Raw genomic sequence first — 19524 nt, forward strand, 5'->3', positions numbered from 1 at the left:
TAGTATTTCCTTATGCTGTCACACGGCATTCTGTAATGATGTATAATCAGTAGCAAACTCAGTAAGATTTGCTATTAAGAGGTACAGTGCATGTCAAATAAAAAATACTTTCATTATTCTAGAACTAAGCAGCAGGTAGATATTAAAATACAATTTTCAAATTTCTAATCTACTGCTCTATCAGGAAAACCATTTTAAAAAACAGAATTAAGATGACTAAAAAGCCATGTTTAATAGTAAAAAAACTGACCAATGTCTAATAGAATCACGATAAGCCTGGCTCATGGTCAGTATAAACAAATCATTCACTTGCAATGTTAATTTCCCTTTGATTTCAAGGCTAGCTTGGAAAACAGGGCTTCTCTGACCTCAACTAAGGTGAGGTAAACGAAATTTCCTGCTATCTAGATTACACGGAACACTGATATTTGTCAACCTAACTGTATATTAGCTTACAACTGGAACTTTACTGTAATAAATATAATATTCAACATTCTGTCTTAATAGCTAAGAAAAAGAGAGAAAGCCAAGAAACATAAATTTCCAATTAAAAGTCCCTTTTTTCCGGCTTAGATATGAGATTGCTCAATTTTCATAATCAGAGTTTATGAATGGATCCTACCAGTTTTCCACAATAACAAGTTATTGATGTACTAAAAGACAAATATGTCTTTAAAATCCTTTCTTAATACTCTACCCCACCATATATAATTTACAGCTACAATTCGAAAACTCAGAACTAACATTTTGAGCTTCCCAATTTGCGAAGTCAAAACTTAACAGATATGGTCTCTCATAACCAACAAGTGTTGAGAAAGGTTTTTCTTGAGAAACTCATTAATTTTGCCTAGCCAATGACTTGATTGGAATAGTGGATCCTGAATAAATAATGAGGTCAATTCTCATCTTATATGACTTATGAAACAGCGTTTGATATTCTCTCCTTGCTACGCATTCAACTGATTCCTCGTCATCTCCCCAACCTCCAAATTCTGAAGTGTCCCAGGGTTCAGAGGACTTATTCTCATACATTCATTTCTTGGATGATCTTACTGATTCTTAAAAATACATTGACGACTACCAAATGTATGTGTCTCACCTGGGCCTCCCTCTTTAACTCCAATATATCTAACCACATACCCGTCATTTCCACTTGCATATCAAATAGACATCTCGAACTTAATATGTACAAAATTGATTGATTCCATAGTAAATCTCCACCCCTCACAGACAAAAACAAAACAAAAAAAATCACTTATAGTTTTTACTTCTTTCAGGTAATGGCATCTCTATTACCAAAATCTTAGCCAAAAATCTTAGGAGTTACCTTTGACTCTTCTTTTTCTCTCATACCCACATCCAAACTATCAGCAGATCCTATCAGATCTACCCTCAAAATACACCCAGGATCAAATCAATTCTCACCACTTGCACTACTATCACCCTGGTCTAAGCTAGCATCATGTCACCCGGATTATTCCAAGAGCCTCCCAGCTGGTCTCCCTGCTTCTGTCCCATAACACACACCTCTAACTCCACACATCAACCAAAGTTATCCCCTACACAAAACTCTCCAACAGACCCCAATCTCACATGACATAAAACCCAGACTATTAAATATATTCTTAAAGGATCACATGATTTGACTTATGTCCTACTAGCCTAAGCCTTGCGGCCACATTGTTTCTTCAAAAACAATAAACCTATCTCTAGTTTAGGGCCTTTGTTCTTGCTGTTTTTTTTCCTAGTATGCTCTTCTACCAGAAATCCACAGCCTTTTTCATTTATTAGTTCTTTAGCCAGAGAGGCTTTTCCCCACCAACATATAAAATAGCAACTCCCGCAACCTTGCAATGAAATTCCCTTTTCTGCTTGCCGTGTTATTTTTCTCATAGCAGTTACCATTAGGTAATATATTATGTATATATTTATATGTCTTTGTCACCCACACTATACCGTAATCTTTATGAGAGCAAGGAGGTTGTCTATTTTGTTTACTATGTATTTAGCACCTGAAATAAGTGCCTGAGACGTAGTAGATGTTCAGTAAGTATTTGTTGAATCAACAAATGAATTTGTTGAGTGAACTAAAGAACTTATGACTCAGCACCATTAGCTTAAGAAGCTGCTATAGCAATAGGTTTATTTATTTTTTTTAAATTTAATTTAATGAGTATTTTGCTTACTCTTAATTATATGTTAGACTTTCTGGGCAAAGAAAAAGAGAAGATACAGTCTTTGCTTCACTGGAGAGACAAGATTAACATTAACATAAAAGTTGAACTTAGTGCCCAAGTAAAGACAGTAAGCATCACAGGAACTCAGAATCAGGACTAAATCCATAAGAACCAAAGAGGAAAGAAGAAAACACTGCTTGAGCTCTGGAACATAAAGGATTTATTTTCTAATTAAGCCAACATCAGTGAGCACCAACTTTATGACAGCCACTGCTATAGACACTGTATACACAGCAGTGTAGAAAACAGCTAAAGTCTCTGCCCATGTTAGACCCACACAGGGCTTGGGGGGAGGAGGAGACTGATAGTAAATAAATGACTGTATGGAAGGTAGTAAGTAAATACGAAATAAGTTGCTTTTTTTTTTTAAAGGGAGGATAAAGAGGGATACAGAGCAACAGGCAAAAGGTGCTACTTTAGGTGGGGTACTCGGGGAAGGTCTCTCTGAGGGGGTCAAACGTGGGCAGAATCCTGAATCCTGAAGTGACGGAGTGAGCCATGTGGCTATGTGGGAAAAGAACAATGACTTAAATGTTCCATTTCTTAATTGACTGGTAGACAAGCAGGTATTGAAATGTACTTCATGTGCCATAAAATTCATCCTTTTAAAGTGTATGCTAGTGGTTTCAGTATATTTACAGAGTTGTGTAGCCATCACCACTAATTTTAAAACATTTCATTACCCCCCCCAAAAAAAAAACTCTGTACCCATTAGAAGTCACTCCCCATTCTTACCTTTTCCCAGCCCCTTAGAACCGCTAATCTTTCTATTTGTATGGATTTACTTATTCTGGACAGCCATATAAATGGAACCAACACAGTATGTCGTGAAGCATACTGTGTTCAAGGTTCATTCGTACTGCTAACATGTATCAGTAGTTCATTTCTTTTTATAGTTGAATAATATTCTGTTATATGGATATATCACTGTTTATCCATTCATCAGTTGATGGATCGTCACTTAGATTGTTTCCACTTTTTGAGTATTACAAGTAATGTTTCTATGAACATTAGTGTACCCATTTTTGGCTGGGTTATATGATATTCTATGTTTAACCTTTTGAAAATTTGTCAAGACTGTCTTCCAAAATGATTGCACCATTTTACATTCCCAAAAGCAATGTATGAGGGTTCTAATTTCTCTACATCCTCACCAACACTTATTATATGTCTTTTTGATTATAGCCATCTAGGCAAGATAGAAGAAGTAGTATCTCAAAGTAGTGTTGATTTGGATTTCCCTGATGACTAATGATGTTGAGCATCTTTCCAATGTGCTTATTGGCCACTGGTAGGTCTTCTTGGGAGAAATGTCTATTCATATCTTTTGTCCCAGTTTTAGCTGGGTCATTTGTCATTTTACTGTTGAGCTGCAGGACACAAATCCTTTATCAGATATATGATTTGTAAGTATTTTTTCTGTGGGATGCCTTTCCACTTTCTTCTTTATGATGCTCTCTGAAGCATAAAAGTTTTAAATGTTGATAAAGTTTGATTTATTCTTTGTTGTTTGTGCTTTTGGTGTCATATCTAAGAAACTAAAGTAAAGTTCCCTCTGCAAGGTCATGAAGATTCACATCTATGTTTTTCTTTTAAGAGTTTTACAGTTTTAGCTCTTAACATTTAAGTCTTTGATCCATTTTGAGTTAAGTTTTGAGTAGGGTGTGAATTCTAGGTCCGACTTCATCTTTTGCATGTGGCTGTCCAGTCATCCCAGCACCATCTGTCGAAGACTATTCTTTCCACAGCAGTGTAGAAAACTGTCTCGGCACCGTAGTCAAAGCTAAACTGATCACAAATGTAAGTGTCTATTTCTGTACTTCCAATTTTGTTTCATTGATCTATATGTGTTCCTTATGCCAGTACCATCCTGTTTTTATTACTGTAGCTTTGAAATAAGTTTTGAAATCAAAAGTAGTGGGTCCTACAACTCTGTTCTTTTTCAAAATTCTTTTGTCTATTCTGGATCCCTTGCATTTACATACGATCAGTTTGTCAATTTCTACAAAAAAGCCAGCTGAGATTTTGATAGAGATTGTGCTGAATCTGATTGAGGAATAATGCCATCTTAACAAATTAAGACTTCTGATCCATGAACATAAAATGTCCTTCCATTTTTAAAAATCTTCTTTAACTTCTTTCGATGATGTTTTGTGGTTTTCTGTATCCAAGTACTGCACATATTCCTGAGTTTATTCTTATTTTTGATGCTATTATAAATGGAATTATTTTCTTAATTTTATTTTTGCATTACTTATGCCTAATGTATAGAAATAAAATTGAGTTTTGCATATTACTCATATCCTCCAACTCTGCTGAACTTATTAGTTCTAAACACACTCAAAACCACACAAATGGAATAGAAGTCCAAGAGAATTGTGTTTGCTGTATTCTTGGAACTTACTTGAAAAAACATTACTCATATGAATCATCTGTTCTGTCACAAAATATTGTGTAAAAAGAGATACAGTAGTAGCAGTAGTTGGGAAGAGGAGCGCTAGTAACAGGTTAAACAGCAAATATGATGAATATCTCTGATTATCTAAGTTTTCAAAAACCGTTCAAGAACATCTCCCATCTTGTCATGCATGGCCTATAGGAGAAACAACTTTAAGGTATTACATACAGCTCACTCAAACTCCTCCCACTGATCTCCCAGGGTCCTTTACTTAACAAACAAAAGTGCTCCCAGAAAATAAACAAAAAAACCTCTCCTGTTTTATGTAAAACAGATGTAAAACCTGAAAAGCACTAAGGCCTTCCTATGCTTCTGTTAATAACAGAAGGAGTCTAACCAAAAGTGATACAAATGGGTCCATTCAGATTCTGAACAGAATTATCATTTTGGTAGTGGTCTGGCTGGCAAGTGTAACACAAATGACGTGGGCTGTGTGAGAGGAATGCATGACTTGTGAGATAATACTTATTATTTCATGAGCTTATTAACAGTTTTTTGTAAAATACATACTTTCTGAATAATATAGTTTAGCCTGATAGGTCACAAAAACTTAAAATATGCCTTTACATTAACCCTTAAATTTTTTTGAAGTATCTCAGTTATAAGGCTGTGCTCAGCTTAGTAGCAAAAAAAATATCTGCTACTGCATTCACTCCTATAGTTTCCGGAATATATTTGAGAGACAATGAGCCCATTTATAACCAACAACATAAAATCTGATTTGCATTTTTATGTCACTGACATTCCCTCAAAATTTAAGACGTTTGCAAAATCATGCTTAACAACTACACAATAAAATGGAATAAACCTAAAGTTAACTTTCTGTTCAAGCTAAAAGGATAACGCTGCAATATTCAATAATTTGCAAAAATAAATTTTCAAATAATTAAGCTAAAACAAATATAATGCTTTTGGCAAAAAAGCTTCACATATATTTTAAGTCCTTTTCAAAAGATACATAATAATGTTTGTAGTAACGGCTTCCATAAAGCTGTGAAGGGGGCTCATTTTTTAACCAAAATAACTTGGCTTCATTTTGCACATTTTAACAGAAGTAAGAAAAAAAATGAGTTTAAGATAGTAACTTTAGAATTTATAATTTAGCATGGTAATCTGCTTTTGAACTAAGTTAGTGCAAGACCAACACATAAAAAACACAAAATGTTCAGCAAATTTGCTTTAAAATACACATCCTTAATAAGATGCACAATACTACAAAATATAAGCAAAACTAAAGATTAATTAAACCTTCCCTTTATTTAGGGTGAGGAGAAATCGTATATAAAGGAGTGATTCTCAAAGCATATATGTAACTACCAAGAATCTATAAGGATTCTCCAATTATTTTATAAATTATACAAACTCTCTTCTCCCTTAATTTCTTTACACAAATTCTCCCAGTTTTCCTCCTATCTACATCTTTTAAAATGCGTTGGCACTCCTTACTAGTTCTAGTTTTTCTACAAAAGAAAAGTCCTAAGTCTCACTTCCCCTCCTCTCTTGGCGACTTAACAGATCTGTCTTTCTTGTCTCTAGTCTTATCACTCCTGAAATTCATTCTTCAAATTGTAGGCAGAGACAACTTTCTAAAATGTGAATTGGACTGAGACCCTTTCATTTTATGTCATTTAGTTGCCCTCCACTGCCTTTTTAAAAAAGTCCAAGCTCTTCAATATGATTTCAAGGTTTTGTGGGATCTAGCCCCTACTTACCTCTCTAGCCCTGTTTCTCACACATCTGCCCCTACACTTTCCTCCTTAGCATTAGTGAATTTTTAATTCTGTGGTCTCACACCTCTTTCAGGGCTTTAGAATTGCCTCTGGTAGGAATATTCTTCACCCTTCTTCATCTGGCCAGCTCATCCTTCAGATTCAGCTTGGATAGCAATTCCTCAGGTAAACTCTCCTCACTCTTCCTACCAGTTCCCAGACTATGCTATTCTTGGCCTAGCATATCACTTCTCACGCGGTATAAAAATTAATTTATCAATATTTTCTCTCCCTGCTTACCGTAAGCTCTCTAAGACCAGGTTGTTTATTCATCTTGTTCCTCTTTAGTAATTCTAGCATCTAGCAGATGCAATACTAATACTTCTTTTACTAAGAAATTTTCTAAATTTAAACATCCTATCTCATTCTTGAAAATGGATAAAACTTTCCAAAGCATTTACGTAATATAATTTTTAAAGAAACAAATTGAAAACTTTATGTTAAATGTTCTATGAAATTTGGTAATTTAAGTCCCCTTTGCTGTTTTTCCAGTTAGCTGCCTATAAGGAATATCTGCAAAGCTACCCCAGACCCCCGGTGAACATACTGCAGCATCCGTAACCTCCTCACGGTGTTCTCGCTGACTCCTCTCGACAATTATCTTGGGTCAAAGCAGATTATTCTCCAACATTCTACTTATCAAGTGGGTAGAAGGCAGGGCTGGCATTTTCTCAGCTCTCCACTGGTACTTCTAGACTACCAGCACTCTACATATAGCTGTTTCCCTCATCTTCACAAAAAGAGTAATAAACTTCAAAACGTCAACAAATGTTAAACTGCTGCCAGGGGATTCCTATGACAGGTTCTTCCACTCTAATCTCTATATGAATGTGAAGCATCTAACCGGAGCCTCTCATTGCACAGACTAAGAAGGGAAATCAAATGAAAAATGAAACATCTGCAATGAGACACAGAGACATTTACATTTCATGGCCTGTGCCACAGTGACACCAGCTGGCCAGACAAGTTATGACAACTTAATAAGCTACCATCTTAATTTTATGCAAGACTATACTTTTTGAAGTGCATTATGCAGTATGTATTAAATAAAAGCCATTATAAACAACAAATAGGTCTAAAAGGAAAATGTATATAAGTAAAATGCCTCAGAAAACTTTGGTTATGATCCAGTTTTAAATATGAGATTTCTTTACTAGTTTATAAAATATAGTCTAATGCTAAGCAATACATTTTAACACTTTTATGAACTTCTGTCCATATTAAAATAAAAATATAGATGAGATTATATGAAATTTCCTCTTTATTGCTCTGGAAATAAAAGAGGGAATGTATGCTAAAATTTGAATAAAGATGAGCCTAATAGATCTTGAGTGTAATTTATTCAAAACAGTCAAAAGGTGCTTTTGAAATATTGTTTTTACTCATGGTGAAAGGAATTACATAGCCAATTTTTAATTTAATCAAAGCACAATAAAAATGTGAGAGATACATTATTCACCTATTTTTAATAAGAGCAGTTACCAACAAAAACAAGTTTTATGACGCTGAATTTCTTCAGGGAGGTGAAGTTGGGTGTGCTGGCTGAAGTGGAATATTGCTTCTAAGGAGCCCTGTCCACTGGTAAAATTCACATCCGACTAGGGGGAACCTCCGGGACCACATCTCCTTTCTCCCTGCTCTACCTTGCACTAGAAAGGAAAATAATATTGCAAGGGAATCACCAAAAGAGAACTCAACATTAACCATGAGTAAATTTACAAAGCAGCAAGCTAACTGGCTTTGTCTACATAAGCAAAAGAACAGCTACATTATGGTTTAATTCACTTCATTCTAGTAAGACTCTAACCTAAAGTTAAAATTTGAAAGGATTAAAAAAATTTTCTTCTGTGCTACTCGAAGGCAAGTAGTTTTTTTTTTTTTGAAATCTCACGTGGGCTTTATTTTTAATATGTTATACGTTTAGACAGAGATAACAATTATAAGATTATGTCTAAGCAAAGAAAGCAAATTAAACAGCTGAACTGATGATAACTGATTAGAATGAAGTCTGAATTTTTAAAAATTGAGTTATATGAGAGGCAAATAAAACAGATTGGTGGATGGACAATTTGAGGGTGTTTAAGAATCTGAGAGAACTAAAAACATTCTTTGAGAAATACTCAAATTTCCAGCTAAGATAGGTTCACATTCCCCACTGAAGGGAATCCTAAACGAGCACTGCATAAAACTTTGGAGATGAAAAGATGTCTAACTCCATTTTATAAATGAGAGATTTAGGTCTAGCTTATACATCAATTTAATTTAAAAAAGTATTTATCAAGTGCCCAATGCAGTACTCTTTCCACTTCCTGATATCATGATAGAAAAGAATATCTTCCGAGGACATTGCTCATTATTCACTTGGGAAATAGGTATTTCTATCAATAAAAAAAACGAAATCAAGAAATACAACTAAAATTGATAATTTGACTTTGAAGCGGTTTCAGGTCATTATTATAATACTGTGTTCACACAGAATCTGTTTTACATCCATTTGCAGACTTCAAATATCTAATTTCACAGTGAAGTTTAGCTAAGTGACATTAGAGCCTTCTGAAATGGCTTTGGTTTGGTGTGAAGTGAGAGGTCTAAAAAGAATATTAAGCTAAATCCTCAACCTACTAGGATTTTTAAAAGCAACACTTACTTTTTTAATTTAAAAAATCATCCAATATTATTTGAATCTTCTTAACAACAGATCTGTGTCACACTCTTTAATTAAAACTCTGAATGTAGAAAACTGGCTTCGAGGGAGTCTGGATTGAAACAGAAAGCAGAGGTGAAAGCCAAATAATAATGTCTGATTCTCTCTAGCCGTTATATGGGGGAACAAGGGAAGGTAGACAAACACTATGACTAAGAAAGAACACTTATTTCAGAAACATCTTATTTCCCAGGAAAGCTTCAGGAGTTTAGGAAGCCCTTCTCAGGTGTGGTTTCCCCAGTGGTCACGTGGGTTACGTGAGTCACTAGGTTCAGGGTCTTTAAGCAACATCCCCATGTTAACCAGAATTGGAGCAGCTCCGTCAGCAGGCTTACCAGACCATCAGATCGCCTCTTCCAGGTTTCTGGGACTGGACCATGGCGTGTGAAGGCGCTTGATCAGTGTATCTATTAGTCAGTCTGGATTGGCCAGGCTAATGTTGCAGTAATGAATCACCTGAAAATCTGTTACTTAACCTAACAAAAGTGTATTTCTCATTCCGTCTACCTGTTGGTGGGCACTGTCCATATCGTTTTTTCAGTGAGAGCTGGGCTCTGCCCTCACAGTTGTTATTGGGCAGCAGGGTTGCAGGGAAGGAAGGGTGAGCACTGGTGAGTGGAGGTGTGACTCCAGACCCAGTTATGGGGTCCTTTCCAACTGCAAAGGGGCAGGCACAGGCAACCTCCTCATGTGCCTGGAAGGGGAACAGAAGTGATAGGGGCAACGGTCTCTTCCACAAGGAGAAGGCAAGGAAACTGGCATTCATGCCCACGCTCTGCTATTTAGTTACTCAGACTGCTGGAAGGACCATATACCAAAGTAGACTAGTTTTATATGATCTTTTAGATCTTAGTAGGGCTTTATACAAGTCTACCCTATATCGACAGCCCTGTGGGGTGGCACTGAATATGACAGGGCCAGCTCTCCTCAGTGATCCTGCTATCAAGATCCATTCAGACTTCTCTAACCACATCTCCCTCTCCTTTTATAGCTTCCTTACTCATTTCCTACTTCCTTCCCTCCCCTTTAAATCTACTATGCTAAGGAATACTTGATTCATCTCTGGGAAGCTCGGCTTTGATTACGTCACCCCCTCACACAGAAATTTTGGTTGGTTTCCAATTGTCTATGGTTTTGCTATTAAACTAGCCCATTGGCCAACAGCAGCAGCATTACCTGGGATCTTGTTAAAATGCAGCCTCTAGGGCCCCACCTTGCACCTCTTGAGTCAGAATCTACATCTTAACACAACCCAGGGGATTCATAAGCACATTAAAATTTGAAAAGCACTTATCCATAGCACTGGTTCTCAAATTTGGCAGAACATTGAAATTACCTGGATTTGAATTTAAATAGCAAATTTAAAAATGGCTAATACCCAGTTTCCAGGTCTAGAGTGATTCTCAGGTGATTCGATCGTGCAGCAGAGTTTGAGAACCACTGCTGTACAAGCCCAAGTGACATTTACAGCCACCTTTAGTGTGCTCCCCAAAACCTCCCCAGTATCATTTTCTAACAATGTCAGACTGATCCCCAAATGCACTCTGTGCTTTTGCAGTAAGTACAGTTTTAGTCTATTAACAGAAATCACCAGCCATTACATCTGTCTCCTCTAATGACCGGAGAGGTCTTAGGACCACTGCATCTAAATTTTTTTTTTTAATGTCATGACTACAAGTTATGGAGATCCAAACACGTTCATTTACTAGATTGTACATTTAAAGGTTCTTAACTAAAGACTCACGAATAGGTTTAAGGTAAGGTAACTGTGAAGAACAACAAAGGTGGAGGAATTAACCACCAGGTATCAAGGCTGAAGCTAACATTTGTTCCAGATTTAATTACTATAGTAAGAAAAAGATAATATGGTATTGACAAAAAGACCAAGAAATAAAACAGAGAATCCACATATATGATCACCTGATTAACAGCAAAAGCTCCCTACTCCACCCCCTGTAGAGAATCCAGTCTTGCCAATAAACAGTGAACATCAATTAGATATTCATATTATTAAAAAAACCTTAACCCACACATCTCACCATACACAAATTTTAATTCAAAATGAATCAAAGACCTAAGTGTGAGAAGCAAACAATAAAACTTTTAGAAGAATACAGAGTATCTTCATCATATTGGAATAGGTAAGATATCCTAACAGGATCACAAAAATCACTAAAAGGAAACATTGGTAAAATGGCTTCATTAAAATGAACAACTTTTGTTCATCAAAACATATTATTAATAGGGTACAAAAGCAAGTTACAGACTAGAAAAAAATATTGGCAACACACACATTCAAGCAAATGACTTATTCCAGAATATACAAAAAAACTCCTACAAATGAATTAGAAAAGGTACATACCCAATAGAAAAATAGACAAAGAACTTGAAAAGGCAATTCATAAAAGATAATACCCACATGGTCAGTAAGAATATAAAAATATGCTCAATATCATTAGTCACCAGGGAGATGCATATTAAAACCATCATGAGATATTATGTCTCCATCAAAATGGCTAAAATTAAAAGGTATGACAATACCAAGAATTGGTAAGAATATAAAAAAACTAGAACTCACATTCATTGCTGGTAGGATTGTCATATGGTTCAATCACTTTGGAAAACCAGTTGACAACGTCTACCAAAGGCAAACATCATGTACCCACGACCAGGCAATTCCGCTTTTACGTATATATCCAACAAAAATAGGTGATTATATACACCAAAAGATCTGTACAAAAATGGACACAGCAGCTTTATTCATAATAGCCACAGACTAGAAACAAGTCAGGCATCCATCAACTGAAGAACGGAGATACAAATTGTGGTATATTAACACTATGGAAAACTATACTATAATTAAAAAAAATTAAATACTGCCACAACACGAAGAAACAACACGAATAAATTTCACAGACATAATGTTGGGTGAAAGCCAATCAAAAAAGTGTACACAGTGTATGATTCCATTTATAAGCAGTTCAGGGACAGTCAAAAGCAATCTACGAGGACAGAGTTGGAGCAGAAATGATTACCCTGGGAGGGAGGGAGCGGGGTGTACTGCCTAGAAGAGGGCAAGAGGGAGCCAGTTAAGGTCCTGGAAATGTTCTACACCTAGATGTGGGTAGTGGTTCCACTGAGCTTAACATTTGTGCTTTTTACTGTGCATCAGCTAAAGTCAAAGCTAAAAAAGCAAAACAAAACAACAAAAAGAAAAAGGAAAGGTTCAAGAAGGTAGGTGAATTTTCAAAACAATGCAGCATTTTGTACGTACTGCTTTTCTCTTAGATAAAAAGTGCTTAGCTTCCATTAGATTCTCTATAAGAATATCAACTCCCTGACAGCAGGTATTTTTGTTCACTGCTACATCCCCAGTGCCTGGTATATAGCAGATAATAAATAGCTGCAGAATAAATTTGCAGGAGGAGCTTTTATCCAAAATAAGATGAAGCAATCATTAACTAACATTTTGATGTAATGAGTTATTTGAATTAGTAGGAGTTTATAAAGTAATTGGTAAAGTCTAATGATGGTAACCTGAGTTTCCTTATTATTGCAGGTGTGTCTTAGTGTTTTCGAACACCTGAAAGACTAAATCCTGAAGTGAAAATGTCCTTTGTGTGCTCAGAATTTAAGTCTTTTTCTTCTGTGAGTCACTCTATATTGAGCCATAGGTGCTTAGAAACCAAGTTAAAGCGCTTGCAATTAAAGGAAATCTAAAGCTTGAAGACAAATTAATTCCCTCCAAAGATGAGGCAAAAAGAAGTGAAATTCAGTGGCATTTTCCAAAATTAATTAAAATGATCTACCTAAAACAGTGGTTCTCAACCAGAGGTGTTTCTCCCCACTCCTGGGGGCATCTGGCAATGTCTGGAGACATTTTTGCTTGTCACAGCTGGAGTGTGTCACTGGTATCTAGTAGGAAGACGCCAGGCATGCTGCTAAGTATCCTATATGCACAGGCCAACCCTCCACAACAAAGAACTTATTTGGCTCAAAATGTCTTTAGTGCTGAGATCAAGAAATCCTGAGCTGTAAATTTCTGTTAAACTAAAATAAAGGATTTTATTCTTAAACATATGAAGTAAGGAATCCTATTTAAGTTGTAAAATAATTCAACTATCTTTCAACCATCACTTTTCCAAGAATATGAAAACTGTATTTTTAAAGTTTTACATATATATCAATTACCATAGAGGGATGCTTAATGAAAATATCTCCAGAAATAATAACATTAGTATCATTTCTAGGACTATATTCAGCATATTACTTGTTTTATCTTATTTAATATTAACATCCCCATACTAGTAAAAAAGATTTTCATTTATAGAGATTAGAAAACAAAAACTAGAAAAAATAAATACCACCCTAGGTTACACCACTATAAATTGCACAGTTGAAATGTGAATCCAGATTATCTCCAAACCTATGGTCTTTCTATTAAAACACATTTAATTTCAATTTCAAATAAGAGGCTGATCAAAATTAAATGCAGTTCATTCTCCACTGAGTCAAGTATGCCACTTGGGAACATGAACAGCAAAGGTAGCAGTAATACGCTTAGGAATCATGTACTAAGGACACGTAGAAAAGAGATTAGATGGAGCCAATTTTTAAAAGGATAATCTATAGTTAGTATTTTTTTCTTATCACAAATAAAATTAAGTAGTTTTATAAAGTTATATTCCAAAATCATCAGATACACTCTTGTTCTGGTCATACAGAAGAATTACTGATAATAATATTAAAGCCTAAATGCTTACCGGCCTAGAGCTTAATCTTGACAAACCACTAACACGACCTGCCTAGTCATCTCTGTATGATAACATTAGATTACTGGCATATCAGCCAATCTAAGAAAATATTCCTATATTAAACTCTGTCTTTTACTTTTGTCTCAACATTTAAGGGTCTACCATGATGCTTTGTATTAAGAGAAAGAAAATGTTCTTACCCTATTAAAGCCATGTTCATGAGAGTCATCAACTTCCCCATTACTAGTCACTGGAATTTCTGCTGCTGAATTTTTGGGAGATTCTTGAGCCATCATAGACTCCTAAAAGAAAGGAGAAAAGAAATAGTGATAAACACCACCAAATCATAAAAGGCAAACATTCAAAAGACTATTATATTCATGTTTATGGCACTTAAAAGCCCCCATGATAGCATCTTTTAAAATAATTACAACCTCATACTTATATGATAAACATGATACTAATAAAAAATGCACCTGGCTTTTAAAACTGCACTCAAATTTCTTGATTAACAAAACAAGTTAGATCCTTTGTAGTTCATCAGCATGATGACTGGATGTTCGTGCTGTTGTGTGAGATGTGCCTCCCTCAAACCTTGTTATGACATCAGCCCATTACCCATCCGACATGAAAAAGAAAAAAAACAAGTTACTTGTTACAGGTACCAAGGGGCAATATCTGTGCCTTGTAAATAGTGTTATGATAGACTACCACTTACAACTGGAACTATTACAGAAAGCTAAGCTTGATTATTAATTCAACAAAAGCAGCTCACTTTTGCTGTTGTATATAATGAGCCTTTATGTCAGCTTTTGTCTAAAGAGTTTCTTTCTCTAAGGTAACAAAAAAATTTAAACCTCTATACTAGGAGAATTAAGTCTTACTGACTTTATTGTTCTAAAGGTCAACTAATGTTTAAAAATAATTCCTTAATTTTATAAGCATGGGAAATATAAATTTACTTCAAAACCAAATATAGTTAATCAATAACAGAACATCAATTATGGTTGGTAAAAAATTTTTGTGCTCAAAACATACGTGATTTAAAAAAAATGTGTGACTACAAGTTAAAATGAGAATTTCATATCTGTAAAGGACTTTAACAATAATCTACTTTCCCTTATTTTAAAAATCAAAAAACTTCAGAATAAGCTGAACAATTTATTCCACTTTTTACAGAGAACAGGTGCCTCTCTTCTCACGCACTCAACAATGGTGCCCACTAGAATGAAAGTCTTGACAGAAAAATATGTTAGGAAAAGAATCAATATCTAACAATATATGTTCTAATGCTCAGACCTGAACCTAGCTGCTACCCTCAATACCGCACTGCAGAGAATTACCAAAACCAAACCAAACAACTAAAATAAATGTGTGTGTATTTATGTACATGTTTTTAATCTGCTGCCAAGAACTTAAATTTAGGGGATTATTACAGGCTAAGTCATACTACTGAAAGCAAATGTTAATGCAAACAGGTTTGTGATCTAGTCTCTACCTCTATGAAATATAAAAGGCTTATTATAATATATCTCACAGACATGATGTTGAACAAATGAAGTCAGACTCATAGAGTACATACTACATGATTCAATTAAAAAAGAAACCGAGAAGTTACAAAAATTTTAGGCAGAACAGTGGTTGCCTTGGGTGGGGGAAATACTAATGCTTGACCTTGAGGAGGGGACTTCCAGTTTCCATTTCTGAATGTAAGGAGCTTGGAAGTTTCTACGCCACCCTAACAAGTAAAAACCTGAACAGACTAAAAAATCAACAACTCTTCTTGGATTCTTGAACAAGGGGAGGATACGGGGGCAAACTGCTGCCCCCAAAGTTAGAGAGACAGACATGTGAATACAGGGAGTCATGGCTTCTCAGAGTGAAAACGCCTCAGGAACCAGTGCGGGGGTCAGGGAAACCTGAAACATAACTGAACTGCTGGAGGCTCAGTGTAGACAGACAACTCGGAGAGTTAAAAACTCCAGGGAGAATAAGGAGGACACCACAATGTTATGAGTTTTACCTCCAGGAGCTGGACTAGGTTAGCACAGTAAATACTGGAGAAAAATCCCCTCATCCTTCCAGCAGGGGAGGAGAAATGAAACCATTCTGAAATACACCAGAGCACTCTGTTCTCCTTAACAAAGACTACCCTCAGGAGAAACCAGAACCTAACCTGCGTGGGTACAATCTGTGCCTAACTGACTTCAGAAAGATACCCAAATCTAACACACTTTGGCCATCCTGACAAACCTAAGAGCGGGTGGAGAAAAAAAACAGAAACACTAGTGAAGTTCACAGTCAGAGGCACAGGCTCACTAAAGACTGAGACCTAATCACGGACTACAGAATGCTTCCCTCCTTCCACACCTCACCATCCCATGGCTAAAGGCCTATTTACAATAGTTCCTTTTACCCAGTATACTATGTCTGGCTATCAAGAAAAATTACCAGGTCTACAAAGAGGCAACAAAACAAAACAACCCACCACAATTTGAAGACAAATAGCAAGTATCACAGCCAGACACGGCAAGGATGTTGAAATGATGAGACTAGGAATTTAAAATAACTATGATTAATATGCTAAGAGCTATAAAAGATAAAGTAGACAGCATGCATGAACAGATGGACGATGTAAAGCAGAGGTATAGAAATATTAAGAAAGAACCAAAAAAAAATGCTAGTGATCAAAATCACTGTTCAGAGAAATAAAGACTGCCTTTGATTGGCTTATTAGTAGACTGAATAATGACTCTGGAGTAAGCAAACATTTCTTAGATTAAAAAAATGAAAAGGCAAGCCACAGACTGAGAAAAAATAGATGTAATATAAGAATGTATTTGACAAATGACTGGTAGTCCAAATATATAAGTAAATCTTACAATTCAAAAGACAAACAACCCAAATAAAATATGGCCAAAATTTTAACATATACTTCACAAAAGAAAACATATGAATGGTAAGAGAGAAAAAGTGTTCAATATCACTAATCATCAAGAAAATGACATTTAAAACCACAAAAGGTACAACTATAAAGCCACAATACTGGCTGAAGCTTCAAAAGACTGACAATACCAAGTGCTGGTAAAAGTAACTGGAACTTAAATACACTGCTGGAGGGCATGTAAAAGTACTTCACTTTGGAGAACTGTTTACAATTTCTTATAAAAGTAAATATACATTTCACTATATGACTCAGCCATTCTATACCTAAGCACTCAACAGAGAAATTAAAACAAATGTCCTTAAGAGACTTATATAAATGTATTCATGGCAGCTTTATCCTTAAGAGCCTAAAAAAAAAAAAAAAAAAAAAAATTAAAAAATATCCATCAACAGGGCAATGGATAAAAGAACTGTGGTATATACATATAATGAAATATTCCCCAGCCATAAAAAGTAATGATTGATGTACGCAACAACTATTGCTTAATCTTAAAACATTACACTGAGCTAAAAAAGCCAGACACAAAAGAGTACATACCATATGATTCCAGTTATACAGAACTCTAGAACATACAAATCCAACATATCATGACACATCAGCTGTTTCTTGGGGAGACAGATGGGGGAGGGGAGGACTGAGGGCAAAGGAGCACAAGAAACTTTAGGATGATGGAAACATTCTGTATCTTGATTGTGACGATCGTTTCCCAAGTTTATACATTTGTCAAAACTCATCAGACTGTATATTTTAAGTGGATGCATTTTACCTTACGTAAATTTCACCAATCAATAAACTGTTGATTTTTTTTTTTAAAGGATAATATTCTATTCTATCATCTTTAATGGCAGAAGATCTAGTTTTTTCTGCAAGCCCCAAATCCACCACAGCGACCACACTAGTCTGATGGGAGTGGGAAGGTGTATGGCCCTGATCACAGTTTTCACTCACAAGGAGGGACTGACTTGCAGCTCTGAAACCTAATGAAGTTTGTCATTTTCCAAAATACGTCTCTATGACAAAAATACTTTAGACCAACACACTCTCACTATAAAAATTACTGCAGTTCTTTACAGACACATATTTCCTGTCTTAAATCACAAGCACTTGCCTCTAAGAGAATACCTAAAGAATGGAAGAGCATTAAAAAAATCTCTCTGTTCCTCAGATTCAGTGTCCCTCATCCTAGATCTTTTGAAACAACAAAACAGGATTGCCTCTTTTTAGCTCGCCGAGTCAGGCTTTAGCCAAGTACTGTATATGCATGCCTTGTTCTTTTGGCTGCCCAGCCACAGCCCCCTTGCAATGCTGGGGAAAGTCTCCACATAATGAGGCTGGGAAAAGGCAGAGTCTGTGTCTTATTACATAGAAGCTCAAAATATCAGATAACCAAGCAAAGTTTCTCAATCCTACAATAGCTATAACATGGCTCTAAAACTGCTTACAATCTGACCCCTACTTACCTCTCCAACCGCTTCTCATACCATACTCTCCCCTAACTAGGTGACCAAATGCTTAACTTCATCTACATCTTCAGAATGCACAGTAACTCTTCTCCCTGTCAATTCAACTCTCAGCTTATAGCTTTTTCTGTAGCTGCCCAAGACCTAGGCTAAAAAAAAAGAGCTCATGTAATTTTTCCTGGCACTACTTATGTTTTTCAAATCCTGAAAATATACCTTGCCATAACATTAAAAAAGACTTTATATCTGACAGTCAGCACTTACAGGTGAATGAACATCCGTGGATGTTCATTGCGCAACATTAACAAAAATTTATCCAAAGATTAAAAATTTATCTTAATAATGCAAGAGAAGGCATGCCAGAAATATTATTAATGGGAAAATCTAATTTCTAAAATGCTTAGAAACAAGGTAGAAACTTTTAGAAAGGATATAAAATAATCTGTCTTGGCCTTAAGTAGATTTCTGGAACTGTACAAGGCATTATATCTTCTAAAACACACGTTTAACATTGTCCTTTTAATCTATCACTGAGCAAGTGAAAATAAAGTGGCATAATAATAACAAACTTAAGGTTTTTCTAACTTTTATAAATATACCATTTAAAAAAGTTACTTGAAAATTTGTTTAAAAATACAGTGAAATATTTCACTGGCTACATATATTCAGTAGTATTTTTGTTCTGCTATCAAGTAGTAGTTATTTTTTCTTCTCATTTAAAGGACTAAATTCTAAATTCAGACAATTCTAGACAAAACAGCAGTGAAGAAAGTAAACTGACAGAAGAAGCAAAGCCGCAAATATTCAGCTCTAATTGTTACAGTGATGGCTTCAGACTTATGAAGGCTGCAGGGCTTAGTGAACTAATTACCCATGTCAACAGAGGCCACATTTTGTTCCAATACCAAAAAACACAAACGCTTTCTGTGTCAGATCAAATGACTTAGTTTTTGTTTGCCTACAAAAAGAGAAAGTAAACCTATTAAACTCATAATTCAAATAGTCTTTAAAATTCTCTTCTGTATCAGTAAAAATGACCTTGAAAAAATGGTTAATATATTTATTACAAAGCATTAATTCAACATGATTCAAAAGTATTAGGTGAATAAAGCCTACTGTATGAAATCTCAAGAGAATCGAGGTATCAGGAGAAATGGATTTAAGCTCTGCCCTTTTTCATAACTTTATAGAAGTC

General features: G+C 35.5%; 1 protein-coding gene and 1 non-coding gene across 8 annotated transcripts in view; one reads left to right on the forward strand and one right to left on the reverse strand.

The window, feature by feature from the left end:
- The window catches only part of ARFIP1 (ADP ribosylation factor interacting protein 1), an 84589-nt gene that overhangs the window by 46919 nt on the left and 18146 nt on the right, over positions 1-19524 (reverse strand). For all 7 annotated transcript variants that reach the window (XM_023530189.1, XM_023530188.1, XM_011359371.2 and 4 more), the window contains one exon: positions 14123-14224. Coding sequence is in view for 6 of the 7 variants with exons in the window: in XM_011359374.2 (XP_011357676.1) it covers positions 14123-14224 (102 nt within the window). In the remaining variant the exon portion in view is untranslated. The remainder of the gene's footprint in view (positions 1-14122; positions 14225-19524) is intronic.
- LOC111739145 lies at positions 14448-14550 on the forward strand. Its single transcript, XR_002780154.1, has one exon. It is a non-coding gene; the product is annotated as a small nucleolar RNA U13 (small nucleolar RNA).

This window comes from Pteropus vampyrus, unplaced genomic scaffold (genome assembly GCF_000151845.1).
Source record: "Pteropus vampyrus isolate Shadow unplaced genomic scaffold, Pvam_2.0 Scaffold47, whole genome shotgun sequence".
NCBI lineage: Eukaryota > Metazoa > Chordata > Mammalia > Chiroptera > Pteropodidae > Pteropus > Pteropus vampyrus.